At 34.5% G+C, this 20,015-nt stretch overlaps 1 protein-coding gene across 3 annotated transcripts in view; it reads left to right on the forward strand.

Annotated features, from left to right (window-relative positions):
- The window catches only part of RFX3 (regulatory factor X3), a 288,511-nt gene that overhangs the window by 200,644 nt on the left and 67,852 nt on the right, over positions 1-20,015 (forward strand). For all 3 annotated transcript variants that reach the window (XM_049711842.1, XM_004286226.3, XM_004286227.3), the window contains one exon: positions 13,114-13,188. In XM_049711842.1, the coding sequence (XP_049567799.1) occupies positions 13,114-13,188 (75 nt within the window). The remainder of the gene's footprint in view (positions 1-13,113; positions 13,189-20,015) is intronic.

Here is a 20,015-nt window from a genome sequence, read left to right on the forward strand (position 1 = left end):
TTAAATAATTTTCTTAGCTTTACAGTTAGCCTGAATGATTTGAAAATGAAAGTCAAGCAAAACTACTTTCTCCACTTATTTTGGCAGAAGTATGTATGTCCATTATGATCTTAGTATTTTCTGTTTTCCTGTGTCCCATTTTCCCTAGGCCAACCTGAGCTCTCAGATAAAACTCCTCAGAGAGAGTACCACGAATCTTCTGCTTTCTGCACTAAATCCTAAATTGACTGAAGGTTCTGGGACCTCATTTTCAAAGCACTTAATAAAATGGGACTTTGAATGACTTGTAGTCTCCATTGCTTCATCTATATTCCATTCAGCTGTCAGTCAGTTTCACACTGCTCCAGCCTTGAAGCTGATAAGATCTAGAGGCAGTAATTTTATGGCTAAGGCTGTAAGACATTCTACTCCTAGAAATCTTGATAAACTAGAAGGTTAAGACAAACAGAATGACAGGGGCCTTCAGCTCCTCCTGAGCATAGCTGATGGATTCCCTTCTAAAGCAAAATACAATGAGTTGTTTTAATTTTTAGCTATTTCATACTGAAACAGCATTTCAGAACCACAGGTGTGTTACAACATGCAGAAATGGCTAGATTCTATTCCATCTAAAATCTAGATTAGGAAGGTTTAATGATGTTTGTAAATTCTACTTATAAATATGGAAGTAAACTATGTTCCAGGTGACCTGTTGTATAACTTTAACTTGATCCTTATATTTATAAATCAAATTGCCAGTTAATTTACTAGTTTGAAACTACTGTAGATTTTGAAGGAAAAAAATCACTAATGTTTCATTTATGGAAGCTAGATGATCCAGATAAAATATGAAATGTATTGGTGGCAAATTAAAATATACTGTCATCTGTGAGTTACATGTGAGTCAGTATTAGACCCATAAAATTTAATACTGCCTGTTCCACTGGCCCATGTCTTTTATTTTAATGAGGGAAAATTCTAAACGATGCCTATGACCAATTATCAATTCTCAAATGAAAGGGAGTTTCTCCATGTTCCCATGTTTATGAGTACATCCTCCAAAAGCATGTGATTTTGTTACCACTTTCTCAGTATGCATAGCTACAGTTGTATTTGTTGGCTATGGAATTGTTTTCTCTTAAAGTCTAGCTTTTTAAAAATTATAACTGTTGGTGCCCCAAAATTTCATGGGCTAGGGATTTTGTAATCTAGCTGTAGAAAGTTAAAATAATTTAACTCATTTATTTTAAATTTACCCCCTATAAGTTTTAGTAACTTTTCCCATCTGCCTTGTGAGAAAGGAAGATGTGATTTTTAATTGTCCTTTCAAAATTATAGGAAAGATGCAGTTAGACAAGAAAAGGAAATACAAAATTAGGAAGGAGGTAAAGAGGTCAGAATTCGCAGATGATATGATTGTGTACCTGATAAAAATCATAGAGAATCAAATGAAAAACTAGAACCAATAATAAGAGAATTTAGTAAAGTGAGTTAGTACAAAATTAATATACAAAGAAATCAATAGCTTTTCTAAATACAATTGACAGTAGCTAGAATATAATGTAAGCAAAGATCTCATTTATAATAAACTCAAAATATGCCAGGCAGTAAACTAACAATATATGTGCAAGATCCAGCTACTGAATAAACTTTTTAAGTTCCTAAGGGACAAAAAAAGAAGCTTGAATAATTGAAAGAGAAGTTTCAGTATCAAACATTTTGAATCTCCCTAAATTAACTTAAAAATTTTGATATGATCCTAATCAAGATACCAATAGATTTTTTTCTTTTATAAGAAAGACTGTTTACATAAATAAACATACAAGAATAGTGAAGAAAGTTGTATAAAAAGAAAAATAATGATGCGTGTTGTGGGACATAAACAGCCCTACCAGTTGTTCAAACATATATAAAATTAATAATTAAAACAGAATTGTCTAGGCACATGAATAGACCAGTATAGGCCAGTAATAGACTATAGGCCAAACGCATATAAGAATACAACATATGACAAATGTGGCATTGGCTGTCAATAGAGAAATGATATTATTGATAAATAATGCTTGGGATAGCTGGATAACTATTTTTAAAAGAAAATTAGATTGGTTCCATACATTGCTCCTTATATAAAAATTAATTTCACTTGGATGGAAAATTTTTTTATTATTATTCTGTTATAGTGGGGAAACATGATGTAAAATTCAGATCCTACAAAAAAAAATGCTGATGTGATCAACTATATAAAAGTAAAAACATTCCATATGACAGAAACCACAGCAACAAAAGGCAACAGTGAAACAACAACCTCGCATAAAGTTTTGAAATGTTATATTCAAAGCATGAATTCGTTTAATATATAGACCACTCATAGAAATCCTTCAGAAAAAAAGAGACCAAAATGAGGAAGGCATTTGAAGAAGCAGTTCACTGAAAAGGAAATGAAAATTAAACTACAAAGAGATACCATTTTTCATCTCTCACACAGGCAAAGTTAAAAAGTTAGTAAACCTTGGCAAAGGTGTAAAGAAACAGGCAGTCTCATTGTTGATAGTACTAAATTGGTACAGGATTGGAGAGCAATAAGGAAATTTTTATTAAGATTGAAAATACAAAAAAAAAAAAAAGATTGAAAATACACATAGCCGCTGACTCAGAGAGTACTTCTAGGAATTTAATCCACTGATGATACTCTTACATATGTGAAATGCTGCATAAACAACTATATTCATTGTAGAGTTATTTGTATTAGAAAAAGATTGGAAGAATCCTAATTGTCTATCAGCAGAGAAATAGTTAAATACATTTTAGTGCATTTGTCCATTCAGTGGAATTTTGTACGGCCATTAAAAAGAGTGAGGCAGTGTGTGTATGTGTTTGCATGTGTGTAGATAGATAGATAGATGTGGAAAGATCTCCAAATATATTGTTAAATGAAAAAGCAAGGAGTAATGTGTGTGTGTGTGTGTGTGTGTGTGTGTGCGTGTGTGTGCACGCGCACGCATGCGTGCACATGGCGCACGTGTGCATTTAAATAGAAATATACATTTCTATATGCTTATGTAAGTACAAAGATATCTCTAGAAGAAGGAATGAAGGAAAAAAAGGTGGGAGGCATGTGAATATATTTTCTATTCAAAAAAAGTGATTTATTATTTTAAAAAATCTTAGTCAAGCTCTTAATGATTATAAAGTGTATCTATTTGGTCATGCTATCCAAATGCATGTAACTGAAACAACCCTTTCTTTATGTGCCCAGTATAAAGATTGTCTATGAGGTATCATGATTCAAGTTAAACCTTGATCCTAGGTTTCAGAAAAAGTTCTTCTTTATTAGACTGTTGAAAGTTTAGAGAATGAAAATGCGCATTAAATTTAGTAAAGATTTCTAGAGCCATTCTTATTCAGTATTTTGGGGTGAAGGTGAATGTTTGGTATATTCATGTACTTAGAGTCACTCACTCTCTCAAACATTTATTGAGCAATCACTATTGACCAGCCACTGTGCTTCTATGAATATAAAGGTTTACAATATGAGTAATGGAGCTAATTTCATCACTGAAAGGTACCTAATCCTCCAAGGCAAAAATAGAAATACACAAATAGCCCCCAGACTTCTTTTAAGTGGTTAGTTTCATTTTCTTTCTCATCACATTATTTTTTAAATCACAAATGTTAATATGTTGTAAATTGATTAATTTTAGATTCACGAAAATTGTGCTTATCTTCTGATTATGTTACTAACCTAAACTGCAAAATTGTCTAAATGCTGGGTAGGATTGGATAGCAAGAGAATGAAAAAGAATGAAAATAGCAAAAATCTATATAATAAACTTTAAAACCACCCTTTATACAGAGTTAGCAAGGGCCATTTTAGGAATGCCTGTTACCTCCCTACTTATTCTCCCTGAAGTATTAATTGCAGTCTAACCCTGGCAAAGAAAATAAATTTGATTATGTTTTAGTGCAGTGTTCTCAAACTTGAGTGTACATTATGTGTGGAGCATTGATTAAATGCACGGCTGGACCCCACCCCCAAGGCTTTTGATTCAGTGTGGAGAAGGACCCAAGATGTGCATTTCTTATAAGCACCTGGTGACTCTGGTAATGCTGATCCAGAATTACACTTTGAGAAAACCTCTGTTTTAGTGATTATATGAACTAAATACAAAGTGAAAATGTTCTTGGTACTCAGAATAATCTGCAAAAGGCAGATTTGAAATCTTAAATTTGAAAATATCAACTTGGCCTTAAATCCTATCACTTAATCCTAACCCAGCAGATTCCTGAAGGGTAATTGTAGCCCTGAGTGCTTATACAGTTGATATCTCAAAATTAGTTTTATTGTCACACATCAGTAATGCCAGTTTCACAAAGTCCTGGTGACGGTGGAGGGATGTAGGCTTTACAGAATAATCAGTGGAAGCCCGATACAACAGTCTTGGTTTCAGTTCACCTGGTTAAACCAAATGTTCTCAGAACACATTCAGTTCATGCAGGTATCTTCTCTATATGTTTTTTTCTTATCAATATTTCAAAATAGCTTTAGGTGGTATAAAATTGCCAAAACTTCAGGCTGAAAGCATAATGATTAAAATTTTTTTCTCTAGATGTCATAAAATTATCAGTGAGTAAAAAATATTTCATGTAGTTAAGCGTTTGCAAGACCTAAGCCTTCTTTGCTCTAAATGCTTAGTGTATAAGATTAAGATTTTGTCTTAGCTTTTATTCAAGAGGAGATGAAAAGCAAAGCTGGCTAGGTGTGTTTTCTGGGCATTTTTAATTTTTTTAAGAGTTAAAAGAACAACCCGTCCTGAATATCTGAGTTAAGCTTCTTTTTAATATTGCTGTGGAGTAATAGATTCATATGTTGATTTCTATATCACTTGAATATACAACTTACAGAGCGGTATCATATTCACAGCTTTATCCTCAGTGAGCTGTTTCTATCTGCATTGCAGGGACACGTGGGCCCAAGAGACACCTGTAGATCCTTAGAAGGGATCCAGTTACTAGAAGGGAACTGATTTAACTGCTTTGTGCAGGGCATTCAAAGTTTGATGGCCACAATCTACAATGAGAAATACCTTTACTTTGTGGCCCAGTACTCATACACATACATATATGCATACATTCATGAGTATACATCTATATATACACACGTGACTATTATATACATATATACATTCATAGACAGAGGACTAAAACCAAAGTTCCAGGAAACAATACTTACCTGTACAGTGTGCCAGGACATTTGAGTATTTTCTACTCTATTTGATTTCTTTAATTTTTAAAAAATGCTGGTCAGGATAATTGATTTCATAACCTACTAATGGGTTACACCTTACTTTCTGAAAAGCGCTGCTTTGGACAAATTGAAGAAGAGATCAAACCACTAGCAATACAGATATGAGCCACCGGAATGCAGTGTCCATTCTTTTTTTTTGGTTTTTAGTTGTTGTTGTTTTGCATTGCTAACAAGTGCCCAGATAATTCTAACAAGTGTCTAGGACCACTCTTGGAGAAAAACCTGGGTTGTGATTATATAGACTACATGTAAAGTGAAAGGGTTTGTTTCCTTTGTGTTCCTGGTTGAAGTACTTGCTATAGAAGTCCCCCGCCACCCAACACACACACACCAGGAGGTGGTCATTTCTAACAGGTATAAGGGCGCTGGTCACATGCTCATGTCAGCAGTCACAGATACTTTTTCTGAACAAGCCACCAAGTAGAAATTGTTTCTGTCTTACTTGATCTCAAATGCAAACAAAATATCAAGTCTTACAGTTCAGGAGAAAAATTACCCCAAAGGAAATTTCCAGTCTTAAGTGTATTCTCTTCATTGGGTTTCTCTAAAGAATTTACTATTCTTTCACAAGGAAACAAAAATGCTGTTTCTCCAAGAAAGTGTTAACTGGTGAGGTTAATAGAACAACCTGTATTAACAAGAAAATTCAATCATTATATAACTGTTTTTATGATGAGTAAAATTTAACTATTCATTCAAAAGTTTTTGTTGCTTTGTAAGTTGATCACTTTGAAATCATTTTCAAGTAATGCTTATTAATCATATGTAAACCCTTTCCTATTGGAAAGTAAATCTTGTTAACAGTAAATCATGTAGCAAATTTTAATTTTACAAGCCACCCCTCAGAAGATAATTTCATTAAAAACAGTGATATTTCCTCTTGATTTATATTCTTGTTATATTTGTATAAAATGGAAATACTGTTGAACTCAGAGTGATAAACCTTGGATTCCAATCTCATAGTTAACACCTATGTAATCTCAAGAAAGTCCCCCAATCCCAGAGAGCCTCAATTTTCTGATCTGTGAAAAGGAGATAATATTGCTTGCCTTTGCTGTTTCACAAAGTTGTGAAGATCAAATGAGAATTAATGTAAAAAAGCTTTATAAATCATAAAGCATTATAGTATTCTATTTTTAAATCACTTTCTTAAACAGTTCTAGAAAGGAAATAATTTCTACCATGAGACCAATTTTAATTATAGTGGTAGTTGAATATATCAATCTTGACCTTCAGTCTTTAAAAAAGATTAAAAAGCCATTTCAGAGTCAAGAGAATATGCCTTGACCTATAAAGACAATGAATAAGATGATATAATTGTTCTTTTTCCTTCTGTCTTATTGGCATGTAATTGAATGACTGGCTGATGTTTACACTAAGACAAAGTCCTAATTGTCCACATATATCATATTCTATTTGGGCCATTGAATAGATGTGCATAATGTGTATATAAATCACATGTACAGGGAATCCTCTTTTTTGCCCCATGCAACTCATGCAAAAGTTTCAGCACCTCTCACTTTGAGATCAGTCTTCCTCTTCCTTTTTACTGAGGGTGATTGGCATTCCCCAACATTGATGTATCCTGACGTTGGAAATCAGGTTAGCTCTAAAATAATTGTTTCCAAAGTTACTTAAAAATAAATAACTCTTTCTGTTAAAAGTAAATAATGGTGATGATAAAATTAATATCAACAATTTATGAAAGGCTCCAAACCTCTCCACATTTCCCTGCATTTGAAACTGAGGTTTACCTTTTTGACATCATCAACTGCCCCTATATGAACCCTGGGCTCCAGCCAGTCTTGATTACTTGTACCTGAAGTATCTGTGAGTGGCATCAGTTTTACTGAAGATGTTGTAGAGGAAAGAGCTGAGGTTTAGCATCACGCTTTCCAGAGCACAGTCCCTCAAAGCCTCTCTGCACCACCTGTCCCCCCCAGTCTGTCCATTCATTTTACCAATGATCATTCACCGCCAGTGTGCCCAGATCCCCGTCTCCTCAAATCTCTCAACCCTTCAGCAGAGCACTTAAACCTGATACTAACTCTGCTAAACAAGGGGCCATCCTGTGATAAGGATTCTCCTTCCTTAAAAGGCAATGGGGAGCTATAAATACCAATAATAAATAACGATGGGGAATTATAAATAATGGGGAAATGCTTTTTTTTCTTTTTACATTGTTCTCTTTAAAAGTATTTGCTGCCTTAAGGAAACAATAAACAAGATGAAAAGACAACCCTCAGAATGGGAGAAAATATTTGCAAACGAAGCAACTGACAAAGGCTTAATGTCCAAAATATACAAGCAGCTCATGCAGCTCAATATCAACAAACAACCCAATCCAAAAATGGGTGGAAGACCTAAATAGACATTTCTCCAAAGAAGACATACAGTTTGCCAACAAACACATGAAAGAATGCTCAACATCACTAATCATTAGAGAAATGCAAATCAAAACCACAATGAGGTATCACCTCACACTGTCAGAATGGCCATCATCAAAAAATCTACAAACAATAAATGCTGAAGAGGGTGTGCAGAAAAGGGAACCCTCTTGCACTGTTGGTGGGAATGTAAATTGATACAGTCATTATGGAGAACAGTATGGAGGTTCCTCAAAAAACTAAAAGTAGAACTACCATACGACCCAGCAATACCCCTACTGGGCATATACCCTGAGAAAACCATAATTCAAAAAGAGTCATGTACCACAATGTTCACTGCAGCACTATTTACAGTAGCCAGGACATGGAAGCAACCTAAGTGTCCATAGACAGATGAATGGATAAAGAAGATGTGGGACATGGATGCAATGGAATATTCCTCAGCCATAAAAAGAAACGAAATTGAGTTATTTGTAGTGAGGTGGATGGACCTAGAGTCTGTCATACAAGGTGAAGTAAGTCAGGAGAAAAACAAATACCGTATGTTAACACATATATATGGAATCTAAGAAAAAAAAATGGTTCTGATGAACCTAGGGGCAGGACAGGAATAAAGACACAGATGTAGAGAATGGACTGGAGGACATGGAGGGGAGGAGGAAGGGGAAGCTGGGACAAAGTGAGAGAATAGCACTGACATATATACACTACCCGATGTAAAACAGATAGCTAGTGGGAAGCAGCCGCATAGCACAGGGAGATCAGCTTGGTGCTTTGCGACCAGCTAGAGGGGTGGGATAGGGAGGATGGGAGGGAGGCTCAAGAGGGAGGGGATATGGGGATATGTGTATATGTACAGCTGATTCACTTTGATATGCAGCAGAAACTAACACTGCATTAACTAACTAACTAATTATAGTTAGTTAGTTATACTCCAATAAAGATGTTTAAATAAATAAATAATGAAAAAAGTATTTGCTGCCTTAGTAAAAGTACAATATTGATCTCTTCTTTGAGCTTGGGAAAGGAGAACATAAACAGAATATTTACTGGACATCCAGACATCATTTGACCCCTCTTCTCTGTTCTCTCAACCTCTTTCCCTAAGGGCTTAGGTGTGACTTTTCTCTGTTGTCCTTTTCAGGACACTGATTCTTGGGTGGATATCTTACAAGCCTCAAGTGACCTTGGGTGCTTAGAGACTCTCCACTGGTCCCTGGATTCCAACAAGGCAGCATTAGCATTTGAGTGACTGGAAAAGAGTTTGCAGCCTGTGTTTTAGGCCACATGTTTATCATAGTGTGTATCTATCCCCCATCAGGTAATAGGTGCCCTGTCCCCTTCAGGTCCTTCTTAGAGGGTTTGCTGTATCTTTTTTTTTTTTTTTTTTGCGGTACGCGGGCCTCTCACCGTTGTGGCCTCTCCCATTGCGGAGCGCAGGCTCAGCGGCCATGGCTCATGGGCCCAGCCGCTCCACAGTACGTGGGATCCTCCCGGACCGGGGCATGAACCCGTGTCCCCTGCATTGGCAGGCAGACTCTCAACCACTGCGCCACCAGGGAAGCCCGGTTTGCTGTATCTTTGTAGGAGCTCCACTGAGCTTTACTTTTTTTCCTCCTAGATGTGAAATACAGCTTCTCCCTGTTCCTACTGATTTCTGTCCCTAATTCCTGAGAAATCATGGAAGAGTTTCTTCACTGGTGCAGTCTGCAACAGACATGCATACTTTCTATATTCCAAACAAATAGAGGTTTCTTCTGCCTTACAGAGCCCAGGTATTTTTTTCCTTGAATCCACCACACAAGAACTAAGGTCTTCCTGTTGCCATGTGGTCATATTTGTATCACATTTGTGACCATGCCACTCTATTTCAGAAGAAAAAATAGTTGTCATAGTCTTTAATGAGCACTCCATTCTTAGTATGGAGGGAAACCACTTGTGCCCAAATGAGGGAAACCACTTACACCGTTCCCTGGGATTCTGTCTTTTGAGAATTCAGTGTTTGGTTGGGGGAGCTGAGTCACACCTGTATTTACTTTAATTCTGCAGTTCCTAACTGGTGACACAAGGTCAGACATCATTTTCTCATGGCAACTAGTATTACCTTCCTCTCTTTCTTCGCCCAAATTAAGCTTCACTCACAGCAAAGCTCATGGGTGTCCCTGCACTCTCTGATGAAAGTCTGTTTTCCTGAATAGTCTTCACTGTGAACTACTCTCAGCAAGTGCTCAAACCTGGTCTGATTTTTCGAATTATGCTCTGTAGTGCCTTGTCATGGGACACACTGCAAAGAGGTCTTTCATCTTTCTGCTAATGTGCAGTCAGAAAGAAACCTGGTCTATGCATGTAGGAAGCTCTCCACATTACCTGAGCTCTGACTCTTCAGACTTTGTCAGGCATTCTGTTGGGGTAGCATCTGAGGCTGGTGGTCTCACACTTATAATTCCTATGGCTGGAAGACTTTTCATTGATCTCTATCGCTTTTCTGCCCCAGAAGCCTGCCAGTCCTCTAATATTTCAGTGGTGTGTCTAAACACAGTGCAAAATCCTCTTCTCCAGTTTCTGAAAGTGTTTCTGCAGTAGCACTGGACCAAGGGTTTCTGTCTTTGACTGATAACCACCCTCAGAGTAGATTCCCATTCTCATGGGAATCCTGTTTTAGCTGGCGAACATGGAGGGTTTTAATTCATCCCTAGTATATTGCTAACGATCTTTTTTTAGTCTTCCAGAAAAGACTGATTTTTCTAAGAATTCATGTGCTCATGGTGGCTGGAATGGTTATCAGTTTCTTATCTGCTCTTTCACATAGGGAGTTGTAAGTCTCACCCACTCCAGTAATGACACTTAATGCTCTATAAGCCTTTCCATGCTGAACATCTCATCTCAAATGAAACATCCCACCATTTGGTCTCAGAGGAGTTGCCATAGCTTCTTATCTGATTATGAATCAATAGTTCAGGATCATCACGAACCAGTCTAAACTGCCAAGCACCATGTATCCTAGCATTAGATAATCGTGAAGAAGAAATGTGCACTATTGACGATTCAGTCCTAGGGTGATTATTCAGTAAGAGATACAACTGGGCACTGTACCTTAGTTCAGACAATTGATTTTTCAAACAAAAAGCTAAGGTATACTCATAGTCTAAAGCTTAATTAGTTTAGGGAAGAAATGGAAAATGTTTATTTACCATACTTATTTTTTAATTGTCAAAAATAACCACAAATCCTTTAGTCATAAAGAAATAAAAATTGCTGTTAACAAACAAAGCCAGATGTGGATTTCTCCCTCATTATTGCTCAGCTATTATATTTTTGATAATTTTTACTTTTCACTTAAACCTATAAAATCACAAGATACAGATCATTTTATTTTTAAGTAGACCGAAATCTAACCTCAAATTTTCCACACTCAAACTTCAAAGAAAATGTAGGCATTTTAGCAAATTTGAATTTTGAGCAAATTCTTCCTAGAAGTGATTTACAGTCACATGAGGATGAGACTTTTCAGCTGTCTTTTTATATATGTTTTTTTGGTTGGTTTTTTTTTTTTGGTTGTTTTTGTTTGTTTGTTTAGTTTTTTTTCATGTGGGCCATTTTTAAAGTCTTTATTGAATTTGTTACAATATTTCTTCTGTTGTCTTTTATGTTTTGGTTTTTTGGCCGTGAGGCATGTGGGATCTTAGCTCCCGGACCAGGTATCGAACCCACATCCCCTGCGTTGGAAGGCGAAATCTTAACCACTGGACCGCCAGGGAAGTCCCGATATATGTTTTCTCTCTGAAAACAAGAGCACTTATTGATGCCTTTTTAAGAGATGTAATACTGAGGTCCTTTATAGTTTTAGTTTAACATTTTGGTAAAATGTTTACTCATTACATTTACATTACTCTTTCCATAATTTTTTTTTGGTTTGTACAATATCATTTTCTTCAGTTTATTTTCGAGTATAATGATGAACTACATTAACCTTCCATCTGGTAAAGAGTGTTGCAGAAGCCAATTAACTTAATTTTTTGATTAAAAAAAATTAATCATATAATAAATTGTATTATATCATCTTATGAATTATTATATACTTTAAGAGTATTTTTTCTATAATTTCTACCTAACATTCTTTTCTGTATTACATTTTATTAACTCTAGGGAAGAAGAACAAGTAACTTGGGGAAATAACATAAAATTAAAGCTACTAATTCCTAAGAAAATTAAATTTAATGTTGACATAATTGAGACTGAACATTCTGTGTATAAAGTATTCCACCATAAAGCAGTTGTAAACTTGATGGAAAAAAAAAGACTTTGCTTTGCTATGGATTTTGCCATCCATCTTTTTTTTTTTTTTTTTTTTTTTTTGGCAGGGGGAGGCAGTATGTTGAAATTTCAAGGCATCATTAATTTTCATAGCCAATGTAAAGTATGTTATCTGTGTTTGAAAGCATGAAATATTTTTTATAACTGCTTATAGGGATGTTGATTTGATCAGATAGCAAAAATAAAAATAATGATTTCTTTCCTATATAGTGTGATTTTTAATTTAACTGTAGTTAATATTGTTAATAGAATCCAGTAATCAAATACAGGGTGTTTGGAACCTGATCTTACAGTAAGTGCTATAGTGCTAGGAGCTGAGAGATAGTGATCTTTAAATATGAGGTTATCGAGAGTGCATCTCATTTATTATTGGCACCTGCTACTTAATTAAGGTGTTATGATTGCTCATGGTGTGCTGAGATTACACGGAAGAAAACTGTTTCTGTGATTGTCCCTTTTTTTGTTGGCTCTGAATTATCTTCTCTTCTACATTCCATTTCTGCTATCATTTCTAATAGCTCTGCCTCACCACCACATCCTAAACTATGATGTAGGGACCATGATTACATCTAAATGTGTTCATACTAATGACCCTCCACTTCCAAATTTTAATACAGGGTTTAGAGAAGAATGGATAGATTTAGAAGCTTTTGAACATTGATGAAGGTGTCTTTGCACATTTGCATTAAAATACTAATGCATATTAATAAAACACAAATCTGCAGTAGTTTTCTTTTGTGACAGAACGGAACAAATATTAAATACTCTTTGGGTGGGAGACTGTTTAGAAAGAGAGCGGTTACTCTCACATGTTGAACTACGAAAGTCAAGAATATTTTAACTAGCACAATCCTCTGGGGTTCCTGCTTCTCAGGTCTCCCTTCTTATATAATTATGGAATATTCAAAAAGGTTTACTTTTGTGATTGAGCTTATTATTAGTGTGCCTATTTTTATGTTATTCTCTGGGATTGGGGGGAGGAAGGAGGAAATACACATTTAGTGAGAGCTATTCATTAGCCACCATTGAAGAAGAAATTGAACTTTAAAGAATCTATCAAAAATTCTCTGGTGAGCCTTTTATTACTATCTTGTCTTGAGCCCTTTTTTTAATGACATCTATTATCAGATTGAAATGGCGATTGAGACGCTGCAAAAGTCTGACGGTCTGTCCACTCACAGAAGCTCTCTTCTCAACAGCCATGTAAGTTGCCTCTTCTTCATGTAAACTAATCTCTTGCTTGTTCTGCATGTGTTGCTTGCTTCTAAATGCTTGTTTTATTTATTTACTTATTTATTTTGCTTCTTAACCTTCCTTTCTCAGCCCCTTATGATCTCTGTATCACTTAATGGCAATTTTGCACAGTGGAATATCTAAAAATAGAGCCCCCAATATACTACTTCACTAGGTTTTTTTACTGTTTTGGTACAGATATATTTCCAAGTTAATAACAAGCTACCAAATATTGGTAAAAAGTAACTGATGATTTAAATTTTTCTAGTGTGATATTTATTTACTGTGAAGCAAATGTTTATAATCTGCATCTTCGAGTCTGAGACAGAGAAATGGTTGTGTCTGTTTGTATGACCAGTAATATTCTTTAAGTGGAAAAAAGATTGTTAATGCCACAACCAATGATAAACTGTTCGAAATGATTTATTTACCAGTAAGACTATATAAAATGAGCAGGAAACAGCTACCTAGATGAGCTCAGGTCCTAAGACCTAAAGAAAAATGAATCTGGGCCAAAAGAAGAAGTGAGATTCTAGATAAGCCATAAACTGCCAATAATTCAGATAAAACAGGATTATTGTTACTATTTTTTAAAGCTTTTAACTGTTATCAGATGCAGCATCACTACAACACTGGTGAGTGTAAGAAGAATGATGACAATTTGTGAAACTATAAACATTTTCATCAAATGTACAAATTTTGGGGACTCAATGAAAATGATGATTAAAAATTATTTTGTTATCATGATTTCTGAATATATGGGAAAAAGTAAATAGACCTATGATTTAAATCTGTCTAGACAGTTCTGCTGAATTAATGTCAGTAACAATATAGTAAGAATTAGAGTTTTTCCTCTAAAATTATTATTTTTAATTCTTCCCCATATTTTGTGACTGAAAGTCCAAAATTGGATCACCCAAGTGAAATAAAATATCATTTTTTTTTCCATAAACCTGAAACATTTAGCTCATAGAAAATGTTTCACTGTGCTTTTTAAATATTTGAATTTTCAAACATTTAAATTTTATATTCCAACATAACACAAAATACTTCCTTATGTTCTTACACATTTATTTTTAGATGAAGTGGTTTGTTTCTTTTTCAAAGGGAAGTATATCATGACAAATAAAAACAAGTTAACCTACTTGGAGAATGACTACAATTTTGATGAAAATTATAGATTCTAAATTATAAAACAATATATACCTTGGCCCTTCTTTTGAAAGTTTAAGGAATATGATTTTTCCCCTTTCTGAAAGTTTGTATGCAGTACATCACTCTTTTATATGTTTCATAGGTATATTCCTGCTGTGCTAGCATGAGTCTGTGGTTGTGTGTAGAGACTGATTTACTCTCTACTTTTAGGATGTATGTTTTGGGGAGGGGGTGAGGACCATCTGGTGTTTTGTTTTGAAAATGGCAAGGGAAAATGTTGTTCATTTTTAGTTGAAAATGTGCAGGGATATAAGAAAAAGAATCCTGAAATTTCCAGTTACCTTTTTTGAACTTTCAGACTTCTATGAAGTTGTGCTTTGATATTCAATTCACATCTCATTGTCATTTGAGATATATACTTCAGTAAAATATGTGATGTGTTTAATTTTAACTTGAGTTACCCATCTTAATTAGTATTTTTATGAACAATAATGTGGATATAAGAACATTTTTGTATATTTTTATTTGTTGGTTTTTTGAAACTTTTCAAATATGTTTTTTTTATTGTTATTCTCTTGTAAAATTCATGAAGTAATATTTAATGTTAATGAATGTGTGAATTAAGCTGCATAAACAACAGTTACATGTTTGTTACTCTATGGCTTTGTACTTTTTATTACATAGCATGGCAACTCTTCCATACTGTTTATAACTCCCAGAGGCATTTCAGTATATACAGAGTGGGCATAAATGTTGCTAATGTAGTGATAATCTTTCTCTAAATATCTTGATTCACTTTTATTACACCTCTGAGGTACAGTTAAGTTTATTTAAAAGCAACACATTTATAGTCAAGTCTCTGGAAATACAAAGGATTCTAAAGATGGTTATAAACAGTGGAGAAGGGATCAGTGTTTTCTGCTGACCGGTCAGGTTTTGTTTCCACCTGAACCCATTAGAAGATCATGCTGTCTTTCTGTCCTTGGAAAATTAGCGATGCTCCTAATTTTTGTTAGATTTATCCAAGCAACTGGCATAAGCTACTACATGCATTCCAGTTGATAATCACCTGCTAAGGGTATTTTAAATTCTGTTAAAACCTAATTGATGATTTTCAGTTGTGTAGGAAAATTTTAGTGGCGAGGGTTTTTTTTAATTTAAATATGGCTAACAACTTAAATGTTAATAAGCTGTAAGTTATCTTTATCCCTTCCTATATAGCACATAATATAGAATCATTTGAGGTTTGTGGGATTCTTTGAAGTGGACATAAATTCAACCTTATAATAATAGTTCCCTGACATCAGTTTCTACAAAGGATCAATTTCATTAGGCAAAATTTAGGAGAAATTATCAATAATTTGTGTCCCATACTTACTAGTTTCCAAAGAGGGATCTCAGTCATGATTTTTGAGCTGAAAGTCTGTTGTCATTCTATTTTGCAATATGGAATAGATGGATTTTCTATTTTCTCTTTATATATTCGATTATTCACAATAATTTGGAAAATTCTTATTAGGATAAAATCAAATAAATAATCCCCTGTTGGTATAATCCAACTTGATTTCTTTGTTTTTCACCTCTCTTTCTACACATTAGAAGATTTAGTGAGGTATTAAATTTTATAACCCTTTTTCAACATATTCTTAAGAGTATTTTGTACTACTGGTCTATTTTTATCATCATCATGCTCTTATCATCCAGGTCAAAAATGCATGTATAACTTGCCTATTTCATACCCAACATAGTGCCTCATCTGTGACTGAGTAGTTACACTGAGTGCCATGTTGCCTTCTATTAACATTATTAACATAATGGCACTTATTCCAGTAGTAGCATTATATAGGCAGACAATAAATATTTATTGACAAGTGAAAATTCCAAGACAGTAAAGATTTTATATGTTTTATCCACTGATGCACCCCTGGTGCCTGGAACAGTGCCAGGTACATAGTAGGTGCTCACTAAATATTTGCTAAGTGAATAAATGTAAGAGACAAGTATTAGAAGGGAACAGACCTTATTTTGCCTTCAGTATTCTAAGTACCTTTGCCAATCATGTGTGCATTTTTTGGGGGACTCACACGTGTATTCTTTGTTACCAAGTATGCTTCAAATAGGTGTATGTGTGAGCATTGTTGATAAGACAGTGGTCTCCCTGCACACCATTTGAGTGAAAGAATGTATGGCCGAGCTATCATTTCCCCGTGTACAACCTTTAGTTTTTTTTATTTAAATATTTTTATTTCTAAATTTTTTGGCATGTGAAGATGTTATGGGTAAATGATGTGTAGTCTGCCTAAATCAAATTAGAATATCTTAATTTTCTTCATTGCAGAGTTAAGTTTAATTTATACTTCTTCTCAGTTGTAAATAATATAAATTGGCATTAATGGTTATATTGTATCAAATTTGGGATATTTTAGATTATAAATTTAAATACAGAAACATTCTTAAATTAATTGTTCCCAAATTTCACGTAATGTTTTTCAGCTTGTGCATTTTTAAAATTCCATTTAAAGTATATAAAAAGCTTTAGGCATTTATTTTATATACCTTTTACTATCTAGTAAATAATGATTTTTGCTGGTTTTAGCTACTGAAATATATTCAGCTCAAAGCAAAACCTTGTTTTATGCTTACTTTCTCTTGACTTGGCTGTGCTGTAAATATAAGTTATGATGGAAATAAGACCTGTCAAAATGCACATCATCAGTGAACTGAACTTAAAATGAATCCTAATGGATAATAATCCATCTGGGGGAAAATGCCAATGTTACATTTAGATGTTAATTGGGGAATGCAATAATGTATATTTTTTTAATTTGTCAATCAGTATTTCCCTTTGGGACAAATAGGAACTGTTCATCTTCCTTAATCTACCCTGATTAATATAGATTAAATGCAAAGGTTGAAAGATGCAATTATCTTGGTTTCTACCCTTACGTGAATTTACATTAGTTCATCAGTAGAATAATCAGGTTTTAAATATAAAGGTTAAAAGTTCCTATGGTATTTCATGGGCTTTTAAAATCATAAATATAAACAAATATTTTATAAGACATCTTATAAAAGAGTAAAAGAAATAGCAATAGTTATTTCTAAATTACTAAATGTTAAGGGTATTGAATTAGTGTCCAAATACATTTTATAAAAGAGGAAATCCAAGGAAACAATATATCTTCTAATAGGCATGAACTTCCCTGGGGCAGCACATGGAGTGTATACCTTCAGGTTACACTTAACTGCCAAGTTTCTCTTATAATAAAAATTAATCCTTTCTTATACTATGTTTTAGACTCAAAGATCTGACAGAATTTTATCACCGTGTCAAAACTCGAAGGTTAAATACTGGCATGTAGAATGCAGATTAATCCCCAGCTAAATCTCAAAATCTTATCTGGTAGCTCCTAAACCAATTTCCACTTACACAGTCAATTTGTGGGAGCACTACTCCTGGGTGTGCAGTTGTTGGCAGGCTTCCTAGTTGGAGCAGTCATGGCTGCAGCAGAGCCACCTCCATCCTTCAGGGCTTTTACCTCCGCTTGACCTCCTGCCCTTCCCAAGTGATCTCCAGGCTTCTGGGAAGGAATAAGAGTTCCTCCTCCTGCAAGCAAAGGGCAGGGAACAAAGTGTAGCTTTGCTACTGTGAAAGTGATAGTCACTAGAATACCTGCATACCCACTCTTGTGGAATTTTTCAAACCAACTAATGATTTTATATATATAGATACAGATATAGATATAGATATATATACACATATACACATATGTATGTAAATATGTATACACATGTGTGTGTGTACACACACAGACACACAAATACATATTACAGATAAAGTCAGATTTTTAAAAACTGGATTAGAAATGAAGAAAAACCTTTAAGAATGTAAAATTATGTAAGAAGAACAATCAGTTTGCAAAAGAGCCAGTCCAGATTCTGGGACTTGCTTAGCCACTTCAGAGGACCATGTGGCCAATCCAATAAAAGCTTCGTTTTCTCCAGGTTATTCACTGGGGGCTTGAGTATATTATTCAGGCTTATGAGTATTTTATTTATTTTATTTTTATTTTTTTAATTTTATTATTATTATTTTTTTGCGGTACGCGGGCCTCCCACTGTTGTGGCCTCTCCCACTGCGGAGCAGAGGCTCCGGATGCGTAGGCTCGGCGGCCATGGCTCACGGGCCCAGCCGCTCCGTGGCATGTGGGATCTTCCCGGACCGGGGCACGAACCCGTGTCCCCTGTATCGGCAGGAGGACGGACTCGCAACCATTGCGCCACCAGGGAAGCCCTGGATCATGAGATATTAATAAACTCTCAGTTTTAGATATTTGTGTTTACTTTTAAGTAATTAAATATTGCAAGGTAAACAGTTAAGGCAGTTTACAGAAATTTTTAAGTTGTATCTGATTAATTAAACAAATTATTTTCATTTGATTTATATCTTATTAAAAGTATTTTACATCAGATCTATTTTATTATTTGTATACTTTTGGTTATAAAGTTCACATTATGAAATTGATTATTTTTCCATTTCTGAAAAAAAAAGCCCTTTAAATTAGCGTTTCGTATATAGATATATGTTCTGTTCATTAGCAAAGGAAGAAATATTTGATTTTTTATTGATTTTTATTTTTTGTTAAGAAATATACCATTTTGGCTTTGACAATATGCCTTATTATTTGAGGATACATAGACATACATACAAACATCTGTGACATTTTTAACTTACTGGCATTGTTCGATGCTTGTGGATGTGGGCACTTCATTAGTTCAGTTGCAAAATATTACTGTTTTTCAAAAAATACTTATAGTTTTTATATGCTTGCCCATTTTATGGTGTTTTTAAAAAATATTCCTTGATCTCAAGGGATTAAATTCCTCATAGAATATTCCTTTCTATATTCTGTATTTCAATATTCTTTATTTCTATATTCTTTATATATTTAGAATACCAATGGAAGGCTCTATCTAGTATATGTACACAAAACAAGAGCCATCATTTGTGTGCAGTATGGTTCACTAGAGCTGCCCTAACACCATTCAAATGAGGAAACAATGCTTTCAGATCCCAGTCATCTTACTGAGGCACGTGGATGAAATATGTGAGGCAGGTTTGCTTTGTCACATTTTATGTGTCTTCTCTGTCAGTTGTTTCATAATCAACAAAGTCTTAAAATTTCAAAAGGAACACTAGAGACATACTGACCCACTGTTGTAGGCAGAATACTAGTCTGAGCCTTTATAACTGGATTTTCCAATCAGTTTACCACCTCTCTTTACACTAAATGAATATGTATATGTGAACTTATTCTATGTGTCATGTAGAGTACTCAGAAATCATGTGTGAATGCCTCTGGAAAACTTGTTTACTGACAGTAAGGTTACAGATGATTCATATGAAAAGAATTTTTTTTGACCTGTAAATTTTTTGGCCATTATAAAAATGAATGTTTATTTTGTGTAATCTTTTAAAAATTTCATAGGGGAGCGTTGTATATGTTCAGAGGCAATAGGTATATTTAAATGTATTCATATGTGTATGTGGTTCATAGAGAACCTAAAGGCTTCCTGACCAGAACATTAATTTTATTTTCATTTTTAAAACTACTCTGCTCTGTCATATAGGCTTGGTGGCC

The sequence above is a fragment of the Orcinus orca genome, chromosome 6 (genome assembly GCF_937001465.1).
Source record: "Orcinus orca chromosome 6, mOrcOrc1.1, whole genome shotgun sequence".
Lineage (NCBI taxonomy): Eukaryota > Metazoa > Chordata > Mammalia > Artiodactyla > Delphinidae > Orcinus > Orcinus orca.